At 39.0% G+C, this 21,129-nt stretch overlaps 1 protein-coding gene across 1 annotated transcript; it reads left to right on the forward strand.

Moving 5' to 3' along the window:
* Positions 1-17,178: 17,178 nt before the first annotated feature.
* LOC129762483 (protein tailless) lies at positions 17,179-18,938 on the forward strand. The gene is made up of 2 exons (XM_055760787.1): positions 17,179-17,426; positions 17,722-18,938. The coding sequence occupies exons 1-2, from the start codon at positions 17,354-17,356 to the stop codon at positions 18,813-18,815; spliced, it is 1,167 nt and encodes a 388-aa protein (XP_055616762.1). The 5' UTR covers positions 17,179-17,353; the 3' UTR covers positions 18,816-18,938.
* Positions 18,939-21,129: the final 2,191 nt, after the last annotated feature.

Here is a 21,129-nt window from a genome sequence, read left to right on the forward strand (position 1 = left end):
ATTCAGTTCAAAATTGTTTTTTTTTTGTAGTTTAACTCTTACATTTTAAGAATGAAAATCGATTTCGGTCATATGACCACCACGGACCAGTATACAGCGATCGATCCGTTAGACCCTATTTTTCACTACTCGGCCATGTTACGTTACGAAATGTTACGAATTTCGCGTTGGATGTTGTCTCAGAGCTCTTCTAAAGTTGCTGGCTTGTTGTCATAAATAGCGTCAAATCGCATGACCGAGGCTATGGGCCTGATTCTCGAATACACTTCACGGTGGAAACGAAATAAACGGCACGCCATTGAACTACGTTTTACGAGTTAGTGAAGTGTCGAAGAAAATAATGAGTTTTCAGATAGAATGAGCACTTTTCAAATAAAAAATCATTAATGAAAATAAACTTCTGCGTATCAAACTAGTATTCAAGTGGAAAACTTTGTTTTCATCATATGATATAATAATCTCATACAAAAATTTCATCTGAAGATAATTTGATATTATAATGATAAGTTTAATGGGAAACTAATCTCGTATCCAGATGTCAACACCGTACCGTTGTCATCGCGGGTACGTTTCATTCCGTTTCCAACGTTATGGGCACCTTACACGATCAACCGGATTGACAATAAGTGTCTTCAATATCGTGACAGCTAGGCTTTCAACATCTGATCTAACCTCAATCAATATTTTTCCACCTTACACGGTCAATATCGCCCTCAACCCGAGACAACGAAAATATCCACGATGGCTAGTGGCGACATTCGAGTTTGGGATCCAAACTATTCTCTATCAGATTAGAAGGCTAAAAGGCAATTTTCAATTGGTAAAATTTGAATGAAAATATCTACTTGGTATTATTTAATTAGTTGAAGCGCGTAGTCCTAACCTTAACTTAACCTTCTTCTTCTTCTTCAATGGCACTAACGTTCCTAGAGGAGCTTCGCCGTCTCAACGTAGTATTACTTACGTCATTTTTATTAGTACTTAGTTGAGATTTCTATGCCAAATAACACGCCTTGAATGCATTTTGAGTGGCAAGCTCTAGAATACGCGTGATCACAGTGCAAGTCGGAGGAAATTTCTTTGACGAAAAATCCCCCCGACCAGAACGGGAATCGAACCCGAACACCCGGCATGTTAGTTATGACGCTAACCACTCGGCCAAGGGAGCACCTTAACTTAACCTACTTCCTCTGAATTTTCAGATATTCCTACTAAACAGTATTATTATAATATAACGTCAATTTCAGACACAATTTTTGTATGGGATTTTCTCATCACTTGCAGAAAAAAAGTGATTTGCATTCACATAGAATACTAATTTGATTCGTAAAAGTTAATTTTCATTCATAATTTACACTTTAGAATTCGGTTTTTCTTCTCAAAAATACATCATAATACTCGTTTCACAAATACAGACTGTTCCTTTCAGTTTCAGAGATGCCAGATTATTTTAGTTTGCGAAAATATATGCAAGTTATTTTATCTGCAAGCAAATGTTTTTATTCCATAAATGAGACTATGACAGTAGAACCCCGATTATCCGCGAGCGGGTGATCCGCCCTGCGGATTATTCGTGACTGCGAGTTCCATAGTAAATCAATAGGCCTTTCCGGAATTTGTTAGTGAGTGGTAGGCCCATGCTCTTTTGTTGTGGTCATGACTTTTACATTATTTAGCCACTGGTGTACACGACCTTATAGATGGATAGTTGATTGATTTTTGTATTGATAGAACATAGTTTTTATGTTGAAACATCTCTTTTCGTGTTTGCATTTTTTTGTCCTTTAATGGGTCATCGCGATATTCGTTAATCGCGGTGAGTTTGCCCGACTATTCCGCGGATAATCGGGATTCTACTGTAGCTTGAATTAACACATGATGTTTTTTTCATCTGTGATTTCCCCAGATCTTCTCATTCTCCAAATTTTATAGCGGAGTGTGAAGAAACACACAACCCGCTCACTAGCGCAAAGAATGACCGAGTTCAACGTTAAAAAATTCCTAAAACGTTGTTAAGTTTCATCCACTCTCTCACCATCACATTGTCAGTTTACTTTGAAGTTTTGATTTGTATCGTGAAAAGTACCGTATGTTGCTATTCAAAGTATCGGTTTTCCAAACCAAAAGTTTCCATTTATGATTCCTACAATTTCAGTAGTTTATAAATTTTAATTGCAATCGCAAAAAAGACTAACAAAAATTAAATGTGCGCTTGCATATCTGGCAACTCAGTCTGGAAGTCCGTGAGGTAAAACGTCAACATCATGCATCTATATGAAATGTCACGATATTGATGCTCGAAAATCAGAAAATCCGGATTTCTGCGTCGTCGGCCATGTTCAGCTGTCATTATGCTCTCAAATGTCATCATATTGTCAATAAAGTTGACCGTGTAAGGTCCACTTTAGGTGTATTCGAAGTGTATTCGAGAATCAGGCAGTGCTGCAATCCATCACCGTCAATGTCACAAAAAAGCTGACCATAGTCACTCAATTCCTCTCACGGCACATGAGATCCGGATACTCAGTAGTGATGCTCACTCATTTGTTTCTGACACCTAACCAAATGACGGTTGGTTCCAATGCCTCGCACTGCCGATCGCTCTGTTTACAATTTTACGTAAAGAGAGTGGTGGTTGTGGTGAATGATGGTAGTGGAAATGTGAGTGACCAGAGAGTTCCAATCATTTTTGACAATCGCGACCGTTATTTAGATCTGTTTGTTGAAGCAGAAGTTGTTGTGTAGAAGAAAAGTAGAGAAAATTGCTTGTTTTGTTGTCGCAAAAGTAAGATCGGGGCTGTCGATCCCGGTTTCTGTGATTGGTGTAGTTCATCGTCACGGCAAAGTTGTAAGTTTCTGTTTTTTTGTTTTCTCTTTATTTACTCAATTAGGCTCGAGTGGAAGAGTCATCATCTAGCACAGCTATACTCAACGGGAGACCGCAGCGGACGCGGACCGCCTGTGGCCCATTAGGCTCTTTTGGTTGGCCCGCCTGGTCCATTTTAATTTTGTATGAGTAACAATCACGAAAACATACGAGATAATTTTGGTAACATGAGATGAGAATAACGGAGTTTAACACATTACACATTACACATCTAGACATTAGTTGTCTAGAAAAGTGGTATTAGTAGATTAAATATCTTCCGATCATTAGGGCTAATCCTGAATAAAAATCAAAATATCAATATGAAAATATTAATATGAAATCATTACTTTTTTTAAAAATAAGACTAAAATAAGTCTTTCAGTAATGGTAACAAATCAAAAGAGTCTGTCACCGTTTTCTATGAAATAATTTTACCGTTAATATTTATTTTAGCTATGAATCAATTTTGATGGTTTGCATTCCAATCGAAGCGAACATTGTTGATTTTTTTCAGCAATTAAAACGGTTCCCATGCCCTTTATCCCTTTAACGGATGCCGGCATCTGTATTGCCACCAACAATTTTATTAATTTCTCTTCTTGAACAATAAATTATCACTTCGGATCGTATGTGGTAACTTGTTCTGATGTCAAGCAACATGCCTGATTTTTTTGAGCGCGAAACTATTCATTTTTGAGCTATTTTTGCGTTAACAACTCTCAATTTAGAGCAGCCAAAGAAAATTTCCCGTAAAGTCATTGAAAAACAGTTATTTTGCTGAAGTTTTCAATGCATATTAATCGTTTAGGACCTGCTGAGTCTGATCATGAGTTTTATCAGTTCTTCTTGTTTCAACAATAACATCAAAAATTCGAATACAAAAAAATCATTTTCACCTAGAGTTTTCAGCTAGACGGCAGGTGGCAACTATATTACCACCAATTTTTCAAAATGTTTTTGATTGTTTTGCGTATGGAGAAAAATGTGTTGTGTATTTTAGCATATAAACATGTCGTTGCAATGGATTTTGGCAATTATATTATCACCAACATTTTACGGTAGCCAGACAGGTAGCATCTATATTGCCACCAACATTTTGCGCTAACCGGGCAGTGACAACTATATTCTCACCAATTTTTTCAATGTTTTTGATTGTTTTACGTATTGAAAAAAAATATTTTGTGTATTTTAGCATGTAAACATATCGTTGTATTGGAATTTGCGTTGATTACATACCTAGTTCTCACGGCCCGTTAAAGGGTTAAATTAAGGAAAATTGGAAGAATACACTTTTTCCTATCGTGTTCTTGTGGTCGTGTATGCATAAGGGAGATACAATATTCAAATATCACTGCTAATAAAACGGACGTAAATTGGACGCTTGAAATGCAATTGCAGCTTTCTTTCTACGGGCAATGTGGATAGAGATAATATTGCATTCTTAGCTCCCCCGTATTCTATTCATTAAGTATAAACAAGCCATTCGCGATTTCAAAATACAGTATTCACAATTCATCAATCATCTAGCTAGCGACAGCGAGTCTTTCGAATAACCTTTCTCAATACCGAGTGTTTAGTAGAGTTTTCCAAATTGGCCTTTACAAGGCAAGAGGCGAATGAACTGAAGAATTTAAAAGCCTCTATAATTCGTAACATCATCATGATCATCATCATTCAAGTCGTCTCGCTTCAGCTATCAAACAGCAGTCTTTCTCAATGCTGATGTCACACACAATGGCTTTGCTCGATTCTAAGGAAGAATGAATGATAGATATTGCACTGTATGGTGCAAATTTGTTGGGGCACCGCGTCGATTTGTATGTCGCCTAGTAAAGAGTACCTCTGTATTTTTGCATCACATCATATTTAAATCGTTACTTGGGTGTAAGTTTAAAATTTCTGAAGCAAGAGCGTTACGTTTGGCGAGCAAAGTTTCAAGCGCTAACACCTCTGTCAGTTGTACAAAGTAGTATGCCAATCACTTCATTCGAAAGTTGCCAGATGAATTTTTCGAAGGTCTTCGACAAAAATCTGAAATGTTGATGTGTATAAATATTTGCCAGCTATTTTTGTAATTGTGAGAATCGCAAGGTAATGTCTGGGGGTTTTTAGCGCAGAAAATAAAGTTATAAAGAGAAGAAATGCCATATCCCTGCAGTGTGCAACTGAAAATATAAGTCTACTACAGGACAGACAGGACTTAAATGAAATATCAGTAAAATTGCGAACATGTCTGCAAATTTAGCATCCTTGTAATGATGAGAAACAAATATCGAAAAAAACATAGTCGAACGAGTTATAAAAAGCATCATTTTGCTAATCTCAAACCCAACGGGATCCGGAGTAGAGGGGATCAAGGAATCATTGCGTGTCGTTCCACAAACTAAGTACTAATACAAATGACACGTGTAATATTACGTTGAGACGGTGAAGTTCCGCTAAAAATGTTGAGGTCTAAAAATATGAAAAGAAAATACATGCCTGAAAACACAATATTCTTCAAATTGTATTTAAAATGAAACTGTATATTCACATCTGGCATCCCTGGTCGCAAAGAACGAACACAAAGAGGCGAATGTTGTGAATATCGAAACACCAAAACCATCAGCTCGGCTTTTGAGTGTCGCCCGATTCTGACATTTCAGCAACAGGACACTCACCAAGGAGCTCACATTTCTACTGTCAAGTAGAAGCTCACCATGTGTTAGTGTTGTGATAATACTTTTCTCACACCATTGGACTGGCGTTGGGATGTTCACCAAAGATAATCGTAGTATAAAATTTGTTGATTATCTTTAGGTGAGTACCATCGTTTGATTGTCATGACAAATCGCAGCTCTGGAATCAGGCCCTATTTCTCGAAACAACACGTTCACCAAACTAATAAATCCATTGCAATGTGCGCTGTGTGGCTAGTGGCACCATTTTGTTGAAACCACATATCATCGATGTTAAGATCTTCCAATCCTGGCCAAAAATAGTCTTCCAGATAATTCGCCAGAGCCCAATCGGAGAAGTTTCGGCGCTTCATATGGTCAAGTTCTTTAGTTCTAGAGTCAATCCGATCTTGTATGAATGTAGCCCAAGATCTTTTCGCAAAATATATTGGATGGATTCACTACTTGCGGCTGCGATATTTTCGTTGCTTAGTGCGGGCGGCTTCTCGTTGCGCTCTTAAAGTTGCACCCACTCCGAATTTCGGTTGTAATGTTTAATGATTATTAAGGGTTGCTCATTCGTGTACTTCACTATGTTGAAAATGTTGATTTTGACTAACATTTTGACATTTACAGATCTTTAAAATATTTTAAGGGTCCGTTCGCACACAAAACTGTCAAGTCGCTAATGGATGACCCTTTAGTTTTTTATGCGATTGAATACATCCAGAAACGTCAAACTGTTTCATAAATCGAGCGAAAGACTCTACTGAGAAAAACAACAGTAGCATACGATCGTATCGTCACACGCATTTTCAAAAATAATTAAAAATAATTAATACATACACAGAAATTCACGATAAAGGGTGTACCGTTTGAAATCCGCACACACAAATGTCATTCTCAAAATTCGAGTTTTTATCCGATGTTCACCAAATTTTAAGGGAGTGCCACATCTCGATCTGAGGCATTCGGTTCCATTTAAAGGGACCAACCACGCGTTTGTGAACGTTCTCGTTCACCTGACGTTTTTTTCAGATTTTCGCTTCCGATCAACGCTCAGACGTTCTTCGAACCGTTTTATGATACCAGACACCGTGAAAAACTTTTGCACCTGATCAAATCAACTCACAGAGTGAAAAGATACACGTATGATGTTTAATGAACGTAAATGAATTAAAAACTATTTAGAAAAAATTACATTTTGAATGCACTGTTGAAAATCGTACTCAAAAATTGAATTTAATATACAAAACATGAATATCGAATTAATTTTTTTATATGTTTATTGAAAAATTCTTGTTATTGAATAAAGTTTGACATATAGTGATGCCGTGGTAAACTCATCAAAAAGAGATATTATATTTCAATACCCGGTTTTGTTATTGTGGTTTTAGTTGAAAGAAAACAAGAAATATTCCGAACACTATTTCAACACTAATTTTAATGAAGATTTCTGCGTTACACGTAAATTTTTCATCCCTTTTTGTAGATTCTTACCTTTTCTAGCACTTAACATGAAAACAGAAAACAAAATAGTTGAAACAACTACAAAAACTGAAAAATGAATGCGATGCTGAAAAATGAACGATGCTTGTTTTTTAAGGAATTTGCTCACGCAAACATTTTATCATTGGTTTTGACTCTCGCTTTTTTGCAAACGCTTAATATTATAAATTATAAGCTGTATCGATACCTGTAATTGGTGTTAAAATGAAGCCTATAACCCAAAGAATGTCAGGGTCTTCTTTATTCAATTATTTATAAAACAAAAGTTTAATAAAATGTTCGGGATTTGAGACTGTTCGGAATAAGATACAAAACGGTAAATAGCGTAAATAGAGATTCACAATTATACGATTCGGCTTTTTCTGTTAACTTCCGGCATGTACACTAACGTGAGAGTTCTATATTGGTCTATTGTTGGTGGGAGGCTTCACTTAATTTCAACCCGAATTGAAGTGACGGAATGTGTCCCTATTCGAGTCCTATATATTGATCCTCATATTGTTCCAATATGATATTCAGTTTCTAAATGTTCGTATCTTGTGCCAACAATTTTAACGGTCATTCTCGTTTAAGAAACTTGGAGAAAATTGAATTTCCAATAACCAGGTAAAGATTATGTATAACAATTCACCAGTATGTCACAGCTCGCCACGTAGTGACTTTCAGTCTTTTTGACTGGTTTGTTGCTCTGATCAAGCCATTTGTGTGTTTAATGATGTTTATACATAGTTTTTTTTAATCTAGATTGCTCACTATAATTTTTTTAAATTTCAGAGCTGCCACCACGCTGTTTGACTTTGTTTGATTTCAAAATAGTGTTCATCGTCTCGTTGCCGAGCCGATTCCAAAGCTTTTTTTGTTCTGATTATATTCAGAAAAAATCGCTTGATCGTTGCCGAGGAGGGAGGCATAGTGAGAACATCAAGGCTCGCCCACATTATGCCGAATGATGCCGATCGGCCTGTACCAGGCGTCATATTCGGTTCGTTACGTAATGTGGACGCCCCATCGGGTGCACGAAGCCGAAGTCCCATCGGATGCACGAAGCCGTCACGAACACACGAAGCACAATGTCGTCAACGCTAATTTACTTCGTTTTATTTCGGTTCGACTTTCTCGAACCGGACCCACTTGTTTCGGGTTGGGTTCGGTTTGATTCGGGCGGCCAAGGGCGATTGGCGTAATGTGGACGCGTCTTAACAAACAAGACATCGAAGCGCCGAAAAGGCAAGCGAACCGTCAATTCTTTTGACGTAGGACTACGTCTAACCGGAAGATATAGGGGGTGAAATGAAAATCTAGGCACTGAACAAGTAGGAAAAAATGCAAGATTTGGAACGCTTATAACTCGAGCATTCCTCAAAAGATCGCAAAGGTTTTTGCATCAATTGATAGGAAATATATCTACGTCTCTATCATAACGAATAACATTTCATTTTTCTTGAGATAAATAATTGAATAATTGTGAAATATCAAGCATTGTCCAAATGCACTATGTGCCCATTTTTGATTGGTCCATTTTGTGCTCCTCAAATCGTACCGACCAAAACGGGCAACCAGAGCAGCAGCGAAATACAATGAAGCACGATTGGAAAGAAAAAAGAAAAAATATGAACGAAGCATTGGTCGCAGTCTCACACATGCGTAATTCTCTAGCCAGCCAGTCAGCTTAAAAATCCCCGCTCCGCTGCCGTAACGACCATTCTTTGTGTGGACACCGACTGGACAACATCGTTGCTGGACGAGCTGGACGGCGAGGGATCGAGTGCCTTTCTCAAGGCAAGAGGGTGGAGGTGGTAGCGTTGGAGTAAAGTAGAGTAGATTTTTCAAAGGGCATTTCTCAAGGCTAGAGGCGAATGAACTGCAAAAGTTTAAAGTCTCTATAATACAATACCTTCCTTCCTTCCTTCCGTAACGATCATTCGCATTCAAACCGTACACCACATCGTTTCGCACCACACCACATCAAAAAACCAACACAAGCAGCCATGTCTAGACATGGAAAAGGAGGAAGAGTGAAGGGAAAGACAAAATCCCGCTCGAACCGTGCTGGTCTGGAGTTCCCCGCAAGGGTAGCTAGGCCGAGCGCGTTAGTACCAGTGCACCAGTCCACCTAGCCGGCGTTATAGAGTTTCGGCCGCCGAAGTGCTCGAGTTGGCTTGCAAAACTGTTCACGACAATGAGAACATACCACATTCGGTTCGGTGGCAACAACTAGTTTCAGCGAGTGGCAAACGCAATCGCAAAACGGCAGCAGGTAGAAGGAGGAAAAAGTTTGTTTATACAGACTGCTTTGGTGGCAAAACCAGCCACCGTAAAACAAGGCGCTTTTCAGGGCCATTAAACCATTCAAAGAAGAGTTATTAAAAGTTATTCACAATACCAATGCATTCTAAAGTGACATAATATGACATATAATATGAACTGAATTATTTTGTTTATGCTTGTTTTTGAACTTATTGTTTGCTGGGGTCTTTTAAATTGATCATTCAGTTTTCACAAACCCATACATGGTTTCCGAATTAAAAGTGGCTTCAAATTGTATGCAGGATGGTATTAACGAATTTTCTCGGTAGCAAGAACTGCTTTCTTTGGTTGATAACTGATGTTGAAAATTGACTGACGTTACATCCGCATTGTATAGAAAAATAACTAAGGAGCAACATGATGAGCTATGTATTTCCTGCTGCTCTGTTCTTATTTTAAAGGACTTTAATCCGAAGGTCATAAGTCCCTGTATTTACTGTTGGTTTCTCAGAACGCTTATAGCTCGTTTATTTCTCGACAGATCGTAGAGTTCGTCTCCAAAACCTCAGTTCTTTTTCATTTTTATTTACTTTGTTTGCGGAGATACAAATCTTACAATTCATTCGTCTCCGAAACCACAGTTTAGGGTACGGTAATGTGCTCAATAGTGAAATATATGATAGTGAATGAGCTGATGACCACCTATGCATTCCCTATCACAGACATCATTTTGATTGTACGATATGTGCATACGCCAAAAGATGCCCGTCGTTGAACATTTAATAAGTACAAAGCCTTCAGAAAAAAATCAAGAAATCAACTATAAGACAGTGAGAAAAAACATGAGAAAGTTTGTGAAAAAATGCAAAAACACAACACCAAAGGTTCTTTTCAGAACTCCTAACATGTTCATAAAGAGTAAACAGTAAACTAATCCATGTTTCAGGTAAATAGGTAGGTATCCACGTAGGAGAAGAAAATAAAACCATATATTTAAAATATATATTTAGAAAAAGCTGTCCCCTTTGTATAGTCCTACGTCACTCCGGTTATGTCCTCGACATAACCCACCCGTCTTTTTTAGGCATCCAATTTTTGTCTACCAACCCTGCATATGCTCGTTTTCTGAAATTGTGATTTCCTTACGGAATAATTTTATCTTTAGGCTGCAGAATTAATTATCCACATCTTGTAGAGAATTGTATTTGTCCCATTGTAGAATCCTGGAAACGCTTCTAACTCAACGTTAATGCTAGTCAAATTGGAAAAGTTTCTGAGATTGAGCGTTGAATAGTCAAAATCGAATCTTTTCCTCATTTATTTGATCAGCTCCACGAAAAAAAACTCGACAAGTATCCTTTGAAATGATCTGCCTTTCGCTGTCCATTGTTGTAATAATGTCTTTTGCTGCACAACGGCGTTCGACGTCTCGTGGCTTCAATTCATACGGCACCCAATGTCCTATCTTCCGGATCATTCCCATTGCTTTTAAACGATCGGATATGGTTTGCTGAGCCACTCCAAGTGTATCTGCAAGTTCTTGTTGCGTTTGTGACGGATCTTGATCGAGTAAAGCCTCCAATTCTTCATCTTCAAACTTTTTTGGCGGTTCGGAACGTGCTTCGTCTTCCAAGTCAAAATTACCACTTTTAAACCGTGAAAACCACGTCTGACACGTTCGCTCAGTTGGAAAATGGTCACCATAAACTTCCCCTAAAATGCGATGACTTTCCGCTGCATTTTTCTTCATATTGAAGTAATGGAGTAACACTCCTCGCAAAAACGCTCTCGTTGGTACGAAATTCCACGTATTCGAAGTGGCAAAAAACTAGGTTGTTTACGCTTCAACTTTTTGACATATACCGAAAAGGACGCGCAGTGACAGTTGTTTGGAAATTTGGTTCACTGGAATAGTAATCAAGTGAACAAAGTTAACCCTTTCGCAACGGTGCTCCTGTACCATACTATCCCATTTTTCACGACCGCACGGTAGACCATACTGTGTCATCGTTCGCGAAAACGCAGGTGATCTATACTTCGCCGCCAATGTATTTACAACTTTGTTTTGAGTTTCATATTGAAATGAAATAATAATATCGGTCACTGCCGCTGCAAACCGTTAAGCAACTGCCATATCTCTTGTAAACTAACATATAATTGCTGAGTATAAATGACGTCAGCCTCTGTGGACCAAAAAGTGACCGCCGTATATACACGGCACCCGTCGCGAAAGGGTTAACTTTGTTTACGCTCTCCTTTTTACTCTCAGAAAATAGTTTCTGTGTATACTTTTGAGATACAACTTCATTTCATCATGTGATGTAATATTCGCGTGAATTGGTTTGACAGCATCAGTGGTTTTGTGGAACAGTCATTTTTTGGGTACAAGTCCAAGCTGACATACAGTCTGAGAGAATGAGAGGTCTGCCCTATACACACAAACATTTAAACACTCTTTCAACAACACATTTGATCCTTCAATACAATAAAAACCAACTTTTCTGTCTGGGTGTATGCTTGGCAAATATACACACTACACACGAGATATTTAATGAACGTTTGGAAGGATTTTTTTTCTTTTTGACACGAATTATTGTATGGATTATCTTGACACGTTAAATATACAATGACAGTGACACTGATCATGTGCGAAAGTGTGATCGTACGATTCGTATGCAATCGTGAGAAGTAAACAATTGCTTCTCCTCGCTTCATTCGAACTCATCTGATTCGAGCGAACAAAATAGTTTGTTTATTTTCGTCAGTTATCGTACAATCAAACTTTCCTATGAACTCTGATCCACTGTCACCGTAGCTTAAGTGCCGGCCAAGCTGAGGTGGACGTTTCGTAAAATCATTCGCTAGCTTTGTTACTGTCATTTCCGATGCCCGTGCTCTCCAAACGAAAAGACCACTGTCGTACCGAAAGGATCCTTGCGAACGAGACTTAAAATATAGTGTGATTCTTTAGGGGCCGCCGCTGGGCTGAACGTGTTAATGAAAAATTATCTGTAGTACATAAATCAAGCTCATCTACAGAGTTAAACAAGGATTGCTATAAGATTACCATCAACTGTTATCATTTTTGTTAAGTGTCTTGAAACGAAGGTATAATATAATGGTTTTATTTCCGAATTTCTACTCCAAAGTACAGAAATACAGTTGGAAGAATTACATTCTACTGTATTGAATTAATATATGCTGAAATATTTAGATATGTTTAATGTTTAACGGTAATACAGCTTTCGAGAACAAAAACAAAACATGTTTACCTGGCCAATCATAAGATTACATCGTGATACGATTCCGATTTTAATTTACAGTTTTGAAATTAAAATGCAATTGAGCCCAGTGATGCGCTGAATGCATTCTCATTTATGTGCAAGTAAAGTAAACATATGCCCACTAAACATTAGATCGTAGGGGAACTGGGGGTAAGCCCGTCACTGGGGATAAGACCGGCACCCCTTGAGTTTTACTGGAAAACTCTTATTAACTATGTTTTTGAATACTATACATATGAATGTGTTTGTGTTTGTGTTTTCGAATACTATAGGTGATTCGTCAAATGTTAAAATATTAGTCAAAACAAACGCGAGTGATGTGGAGGCGATCTGGCGTAGTGGTAACATCCATGCCTCTCACGCTAAAGGTCACGAGTTCAATTCTCACTCCCGACATTCTTCCAAAAATGGAAGTAAAAGTGACGAACCAGCCAAATGTGTTGATGAAAGTCACTATAATACAGATAAAAAAAAACGCGAGTGCCGGGATTCTGCAGTTTGTCTGGATTGTTAACTATCACTGGGATTCAAGTTGAGTTAAGTTGAAGCAATAAATTAATAGAAATATCCTCCTTAAAAGATGTATGCTGTTGGGGTAAGACCGTCACCTTTTGAGTGGAGTAAGCCCAGAATGATTTCAAGATAATTGAAGGTTATTGGGACATATTTTCCATCTATTTCAGATGCCTCGCAGCTCCCAAGGAAATCGAATTGCAGGAGTGGGTCCCAGGAGAACCAAGAGAACTTGCAAAAGAGGCTCTCTTTGGTGGAGTTTCTGTCAAACGTGCTTCCAAGACTTTGGAAACACCAGGTCTACATTACAGGATCACGTTTTGTGAAAGGTGGTAAGCTGGAAACTAGTAATTTAATTATGGTGTAGTTTGATGTGACGCATGGCAGATTTACCTAATATAAAATTTCTTTCTTTTCCATATTCCATGTTAACCGGAGCTTGTTCCGACCATATCTCCGGAATCAGTTGAGCGATTCGAGCCATATTCGATGGTGATAGTGAAGTATTAGAATGCCTCCCATTTGGCGGTTGCCACATTCAAACTGGTTCAGCTGGTGTCAAGTATACAGTGGTAGACATTCGTTTAGCCGCACCCTATTTTTCCTCAATATTTTTAAAAATAAGTCAATTCTTTGTGCAGTTTTGTTCATAAAGACGATTATTGTTTATTTTCATCGAATTCATTCTAAAAAAAGTATAAATTATTTTTTTGTTTTCTAAGTAATTCAAATATGTGGAATCAGGGTGGACATTCACTTAACCGCATCCTAAAATTGCAATAAAAGAAAAATTTGTGCGGCAAATTTCGAGTTCAATCGGTAGCTTATATTTAGTATGTCCACCTCCATTTCGAATCACTTTGAAAACTCGATTTGGCATCGAGTCAGACAGCTTTTAAAATGTTGCCATATTGATTATAGCCCAACACTCCTGAATTACTGCCTTGAGACTGGAAATGTTGTCAAATTATCATCCGTTTGCATAGACCATCTCGGCCAAGATTCTCCATAGGTTCTGGTATAGGTTACATGGGATTGAAATCGACTGCAAGCAGGTCATTCAAGAAGCGGAATGTCCTTCTCGGCAAACCATGCCTTCGATTGCTTGGAAACGTGGATCTATGCATAATCCTGCTGAAAAAACGACATCCTCGGTAGCGTTATTCTCAATATGGCCAATCAAAACGTAATTGAAGATACTTTTCGGAGTTCATTCGGGTGAAAATGAAACAAATGGGAAGCTTGCTGTGATAGGAAACGGCTCCCCACTTGACAGTGTGCCCCCAAAGCCCCCAAAGTTTCGCTTCGATCTCGAGGCATGCCGTTTACTTAAATTGTACCAATAGCAACTGTAACAGTCCGGACCATCCAAATTGAACTTTTTTCGCCGGAAAATACATTTCTCCATTCTAATTTCCATTCCATGTATTGTCGGGCGAAAATGAGATTTTTCTGCTTATGGGTGGCGGTCAGTTCCGGCTTCCCTTGAAGTTTCTTCCATATGATGTTTGGTGACTCATTCAAGATGCGCCCAATATGCCTCTTCGTTACTGGAACAACCGATTCTGCCTTAATGTATGAGCAGGACATCGTTTCCTGGTTGCTTCGTGTCTTATTCGACCTTTTAGACGCAAAGTAACTTTGGTGTTCCCATTTGTTGGTCGTTATATCCCATATTTCTGGCACTATTTAAAGAAAATTTATATTTAAAGAATACCACTTTCTCAGATCGACCAATTTTTGTTACGATCGAGCGATTACAAAACTTTTGTTCACTGAATATTTTTATTATTTTCCGCCCCTCTTCCGTCAATAGAATTCCTTTCGCCATTCCTTTAAATTCTACGTAAATCACTAATCTGACCAACTTCTTACGTTGCACATCTAATTTTCTGTGAGGGAAACATAACAATATTTGCCCTCAGATCTCACAAAACAATACTTTCCCTTATGGGGCCCATAGTACTTTTCCAGTGTTTTTTTAAGTGCGAACTAGCCCAGAAGAATAAATTCTATTCAATGATGCGAGAAAAAAAACAGTCTGTTTTTCAGTATATTTATTCGATTCACAATTGTATTTAGTATAGGTAAAAAAATGCTGCTCGTAACTAAAAAGATTTCGACTCAATTTCAACATCATCTCGTTTGAGTTTCGATCGTTAACAATGTTCTCATCTCAATTTTTCAAAATTTACACAGATTTATGTGTTTTAAATGCTAAGTAAAACAAACCAAAGAAAGCTTGAAAAATTCTTAGAAAACGGAAATTTTAAAAACATCATCAGTTCCAACTCTAATGATTACAGTTCAACTAGATTTATTGGCCCGATTGTTCTGTAATCCCATGGAAGCCAGAACATTTAGTGGTTTATTGCCCTGAGTGCCCTGTGATAATGAACATTCAAAACATTCCATAAACTGCTCCAGGGAACAAAAAAGGCAATAACGAAGCGTTTTATAACGCTGATGATTTGTCGACTGGAGCTACCCGTGCGTTTGACTTATTGTCATGTTACCTGGCTCGATTTGACGGCTTCATAGGCAAAAAAGGGGGGCGGTTTGTTTAGGCAAAACAGACCATTTGTAATTATGTAACATTGTGCATGCATTGTAGGGCTCAGGACGTATTTTGATTTCGTGTAGTCATTCCATTCGACAGTAGAAATTCTCGGGTACACGTGTTTAATGTTTTTTACCATTTCTGGCTGATGCACATGACATTGTGCATAATTAGCAGAAAGGTGTGACTATATCCTCCAAAACGAGCTTCGTGTGTTAAAGTATAAGAATTGTGAAATACGCATATAGTAATTCTATTTACTTAAATATGAATATTTTCAATTTGAAAGCATATCACGTTAATTTATGAATTGTGAATATGTATCATTGAATTAGAGTCGTAAGATTAAATAACTTATTTTTTGTAGGAGTTAGTGACTGTTGGTAATGAATCATTAAACTTATCTTAAACCACATTTAACATGAACGAAACGTATCCATTGTCTGTCCGACGAGGGGCGGTTTATTTATACCCAAAACATAGTTCATTGCTTGTAATTACATTCCATAAGCTACCTGTACCTTAGAAAAAGAGGCACGTCTCTTCCTAGAATTTCCAAAAAATAAAATTGGAAAAAAAGAGAAAAATCAACCAACCGACCAACAGGAATGAGTTTTTTTATCATGCGTTCTCGTGCTAAACGAATACAATTTCACGTGACACTAATTTATATTTGAGCAAATTGTAAGCTATACAATCACACTCACCGAGTGATTCTAACACCATGTCTAGCTGCGAAGTCTTACGAGAGCGCTTCGCATTATACCCTCCAATCTCAATCAAAGCGTGACCCATTAGTCAACTTTCCTCAAATAAAAACGCACAATTCACTCTTCATCAACTCTTCCAAACGTTACGCGACGGCAGTCGCCCACGCGGGAAAGCCGCGTCCAATTTTAGCCCATTTTATTTACATAAAAAGGCAGCAACGGAAAACGGCACCGCGAAAAGGGATTACGTCCTAATAGCACCGTTCGCTCCCAGCCAGAGACACGTGTGCGCCATAGTCCCCGTCCACCCGTCCACACTCGAATCTTTGATTGGATAAATCTCGACGTCGCTCGACTCTCTGTGGTCAACGGTTTCGGGACGAGCCAAACTTCCCCTCAAATTTTCGTCCGTATTTATTTTTTATTATTTTCGTCGCGAGTCGAAAAATCAGTTCTCACCAACCAACTTTACACTCGGCATTAAAATTTCACCCTCCGGAAAGGACATTTAACGACAGCTCGAAAGGACTCGCAATGTACGCGCCACAACCACATGCGCCGCTTGCATGGTCCTTTGGTACGAGCGGATCCCCTTGCTGCGTTGTGTTGTGTTGGTAGGAAGAACGAGAGTAAAAAAATATTCTAAGGCAAATTTTATGGGAGGGAGGGCTAAGGACCGCCTTTTTAATATTGTGCCTAGCTGTGTATGTGTTGTGTCCTCCGTTCATCATCCTCGGGAACCAATCAGGAGGATGGATTTATGTGTAGGAAAAAAGGACGTATTTAAAGAGGACCGTATATCAATAGTGTATCACATCGAGCTAGGCATTCGGTGATTGATCATCGTAGTGCTACAGAACAAGGATTACAGTTTTTTAAGTGAAGAAAGCTCAAAATAATTACAAGTGAATACAAGTGCGTTATAGGACAGTTCGAAAAAGGACACTTGTGTGGAAAAAAGTGATTTTGACTTACGCCCGCAATAAAGGATTACCAGCATCATCATGCAATCGCCGGTCAGCTCCCCAGAATTGATGGATCCACGGTTCAATCATTTACGGATACCTGCATCATCGAGTAAGTATTTATAAGTTTTTAGTTCATGTTAGCAGATTCGGATACGGAAAAATGTAACCAAGATAGACACAAACAAAACTCGACGATTGCCTAACTCTCTCCAACGGTCTGATGTTCAAAAGAGCAACTTACCTTGCTCTGGTGCAAATGTGTAAAAGCTTCCGGTGTTTTGTTTGGGTCCCCATACTTCACAAACAGTTCTGCTCTCAATACTACAATTTCCGGATGTTCTTTTCAACGATTATTGTTAACGCTGAACGCCCTTTTTAACGAACTGTTATTTCCTTCCTTCCAGGTCGAATCCTGTACGATGTACCGTGCAAAGTGTGCCGTGATCACAGTTCGGGTAAGCACTACGGAATTTATGCGTGCGATGGATGCGCGGGATTCTTCAAGCGGTCCATTCGTCGAAGTCGCCAATACGTGTGTAAATCAAAGTCCGATACACCCTGTGTAGTAGACAAAACCCATCGTAACCAGTGCCGTGCCTGTCGTTTGAAAAAATGCTTCGACGTTGGTATGAACAAAGACGCCGTTCAGCACGAACGGGGACCACGAAACTCCACGATACGGAAACAAATGGCGCTCTTCATCTCCAAGGAACCTCCGCTACGCCACGACCTCATGATGCCTTCGACACTTCCGCTGCCGCAACATCCGATGGGTCTCGATTTGACGGCAATACCCAGGAATATTCTGCTAAACTCCCAGCTCATGTCCCACTCTACGCTTTACCCGTCGATGCAGTCACCCCATCCGTTGATTGCCGCGGATGCCATCAGGGAGTCAGCAGCGCAGCTCCTCTTCATGAACGTTAACTTCCTGAAAAGCATAGAACAATTCACCAAACTGCCGATGGCCGATCAACTAGTGCTGTTCGAAGAATCGTGGCGGGAATATTTCATACTAGCCGTCGCCCAGTACCTGTTGCCGATCAACTTCAACAATCTTCTGCTAGCCTACGAGTATCAAAACAACAACCGAGGGGAACCCGTTTCCGCTGGAATCGTACGAGAGGTGGAGATTTTCCAAGAAATACTAGCCCAGATAGTCGCCCTACGCGTGGACGCGAAAGAATTCGGTTACTTGCGTGAGATTGCCCTTTACAAAACCGAATTCGATCCAGAAAGTAGCATCTCGAGCAGTGGCAGTGACTCGTCCATCCAGGAGGTGGCCACAGTTCGTTCTCTGGAGGAAAAAGCGAAAGAGGCACTTGAAATTCACATCCGCACTTATCGGCCAGGTCCGATTGATCGGTGTCGCTTGCTGCTTCAACTGCTGCCTGTGATGAAAAGTATATCCTCCTATACCATCGAAGAATTGTTTTTCCGGCGAACGATTGGATCGGCTCCCCTTCTGAAACTGTTGCTTGATTTGTATCAAAAATAGGACACTGCAATCGAATTGCTGTAGATACAATAACTGATCCATTCCTGGTTGACTGGATTGTAAAACAAGCTGTGATTGGGGCACATGTAGATTAAGATTCATATTAATAGGAACTGTACATAACTGGGTTGCGAATCAAAAGTTTAATTTTATAGTTGTAAATAAAGACGAATTTTATTAACAAATGACAAACGAATAATATTGCTTTCACCTCATAAAGATTCCCGTTACAAAGATTAACCGTGATAATCATTGATAAATTGCTGCAAAATCTCCCAGAAGCTGGTGCCGATGGATTTACGAAGAAAGAAAGATAGAGAAAAATACACTCCATTCATCCCATTCATAAACTTCACAACCAACGAAGCAGCCATGCTAGAGCTTATGCCATTTCCCTCTTCCTTCGGGTAATCCTCTCAACAGCCATCCATGATGAATACGCATGCGAACGACGGTTCGACTCTTTCTCGCTCTTTCGCCCAGTACAATCTCTGCCAATCTAATCATTTGCCTCATCGTGAGTCCTTTTTAGGGTGTGTATGTGCCACATGTCTCTTCGCGCGCATCGCTCCGATTTTGCGCATCGTTACCCAGGGGTGCGCCGATTTACTTCTTGCTTTTCAGACAAAGTGCAAACAAGTTTAATACAGAATTTATTATTTTTAACGGCTTCGATATTAAGTGTTTTGAGTGGTTTAATTTCAAAATTCAATTCTCTGATCGTTAGGGCATCCGCACCAATGCGTTACTATTAAAGGGTTCTAGTCTCGAGTTTTAGCCGTTGCCAATTTATTAACTCGTCGATTTGTGCGATTGTGTCACATTTACCCGAAACCCACTTACCCGAATGACAGTTACCCGAAAGCCATTCACCCGAATTCCACTCACCCGAATGTAACAAATACCCGAAAGCGACAGCTACCCGAATGTAACATCTACCCGAATTGACACTTACCCGAATGCGACATTTACCCGAATGCAACAATTACCCGAATCTAACATTTACCCGAATGTAACATTTACCCGAATGCGACAGTTACCCTAATGTAACAATTATCCGAATGTAACATCAACCCGAAAGCGACGCCTAAACCCAAAAGAAGGATATATTTAAATAATACACAGATTTTACTATATTTGTATTTGTATTTGTATATTTAATTCTGATAACTGTTATATAAAGATCATATTTGTCTCATACTTTCATTTCCATTCAAAAAGTATTTTTCGTGGGAAGTACAATTCGAGAAATACTGGCATTGAATAAAATCCTTTTAATTGAATAATTGAATAAAATCCTTTTAACCGGGCAAACGTAATGCACCAGGTAAACGTATGCAGTCCGACGCTCGCTAACGCTCGGTCGGACCTGACTAAAGGATCGTCTCCTATGTTTCAAACAAACCGGGCAATCGGTGGAACACAGGTTTGCTTGCGAGAGGCCACCGCTTCCGACGGCGGGTCGGCGGCCTACTCGGATTGCGTCATCTCGGCGGCTTGGTGCCGCCTCGATTCATTATCCTCGTTAAATGGGGACTTCGCCCCCATTACATTGATCTCAAAATAAATTTCATCACGAAGTAATAAACTCATGATAAAAATTGAGCTGCGGCGGCAAATACGTAAGTATCATTTTTTCTTATCTATTCTTTTCACATTTTCATTAAAAAAAATTATGTTAAAGTTACCTGTTTAATTTTCGGAATATTTCATAACCCATGCTCATTTCTGAATCATCTCTTGGTCTTAAAGAGCAATACGGAAAGGAAAGAAGACAGCATGTCAATTGTGCCTACACTAATTTCTAAAAATAACACAGCGAAGTCTTCAACATCTTTTTCGAATTTCCTCAATACAATTTCTTAGTTTACTTCGTAACTTCCTAACAGCAGATTCGACAAAACTCATAAACTGATTTGTCGGAATTTTTCCTTCTTCATTCGGGTAAACATCCCATTCGGGTAAATGTCGCATTCGGGTAAACGTTGCATTCGGGTGAATGTTCATTCGGGTAAATGTCCATTCGGGTATATGTTGCATTCGGGTATTTATTACATTCGGGTGAATGTCATTCTGGTATGCGTTACATTCGGGTAAACGTGTTTCGGGTGAATGGGACACAACCGATTTGTGCACCCGTCGTTGCTATCGCGGTTGCTATAGTATCACTTCTTTTTCGCACCGCATGTTGCTAAATACGATTGCTATTACTAGAAGAAATGACAAGTGTCAGTTGATTCTCTATTCGTCGCGTTCATTTTATGGTAGATAAATGTAATATATATACACTTCCGAAATAATACTTCAGAGCAAA

The sequence above is a fragment of the Toxorhynchites rutilus genome, chromosome 1 (genome assembly GCF_029784135.1).
Source record: "Toxorhynchites rutilus septentrionalis strain SRP chromosome 1, ASM2978413v1, whole genome shotgun sequence".
NCBI classification, from domain to species: domain Eukaryota; kingdom Metazoa; phylum Arthropoda; class Insecta; order Diptera; family Culicidae; genus Toxorhynchites; species Toxorhynchites rutilus.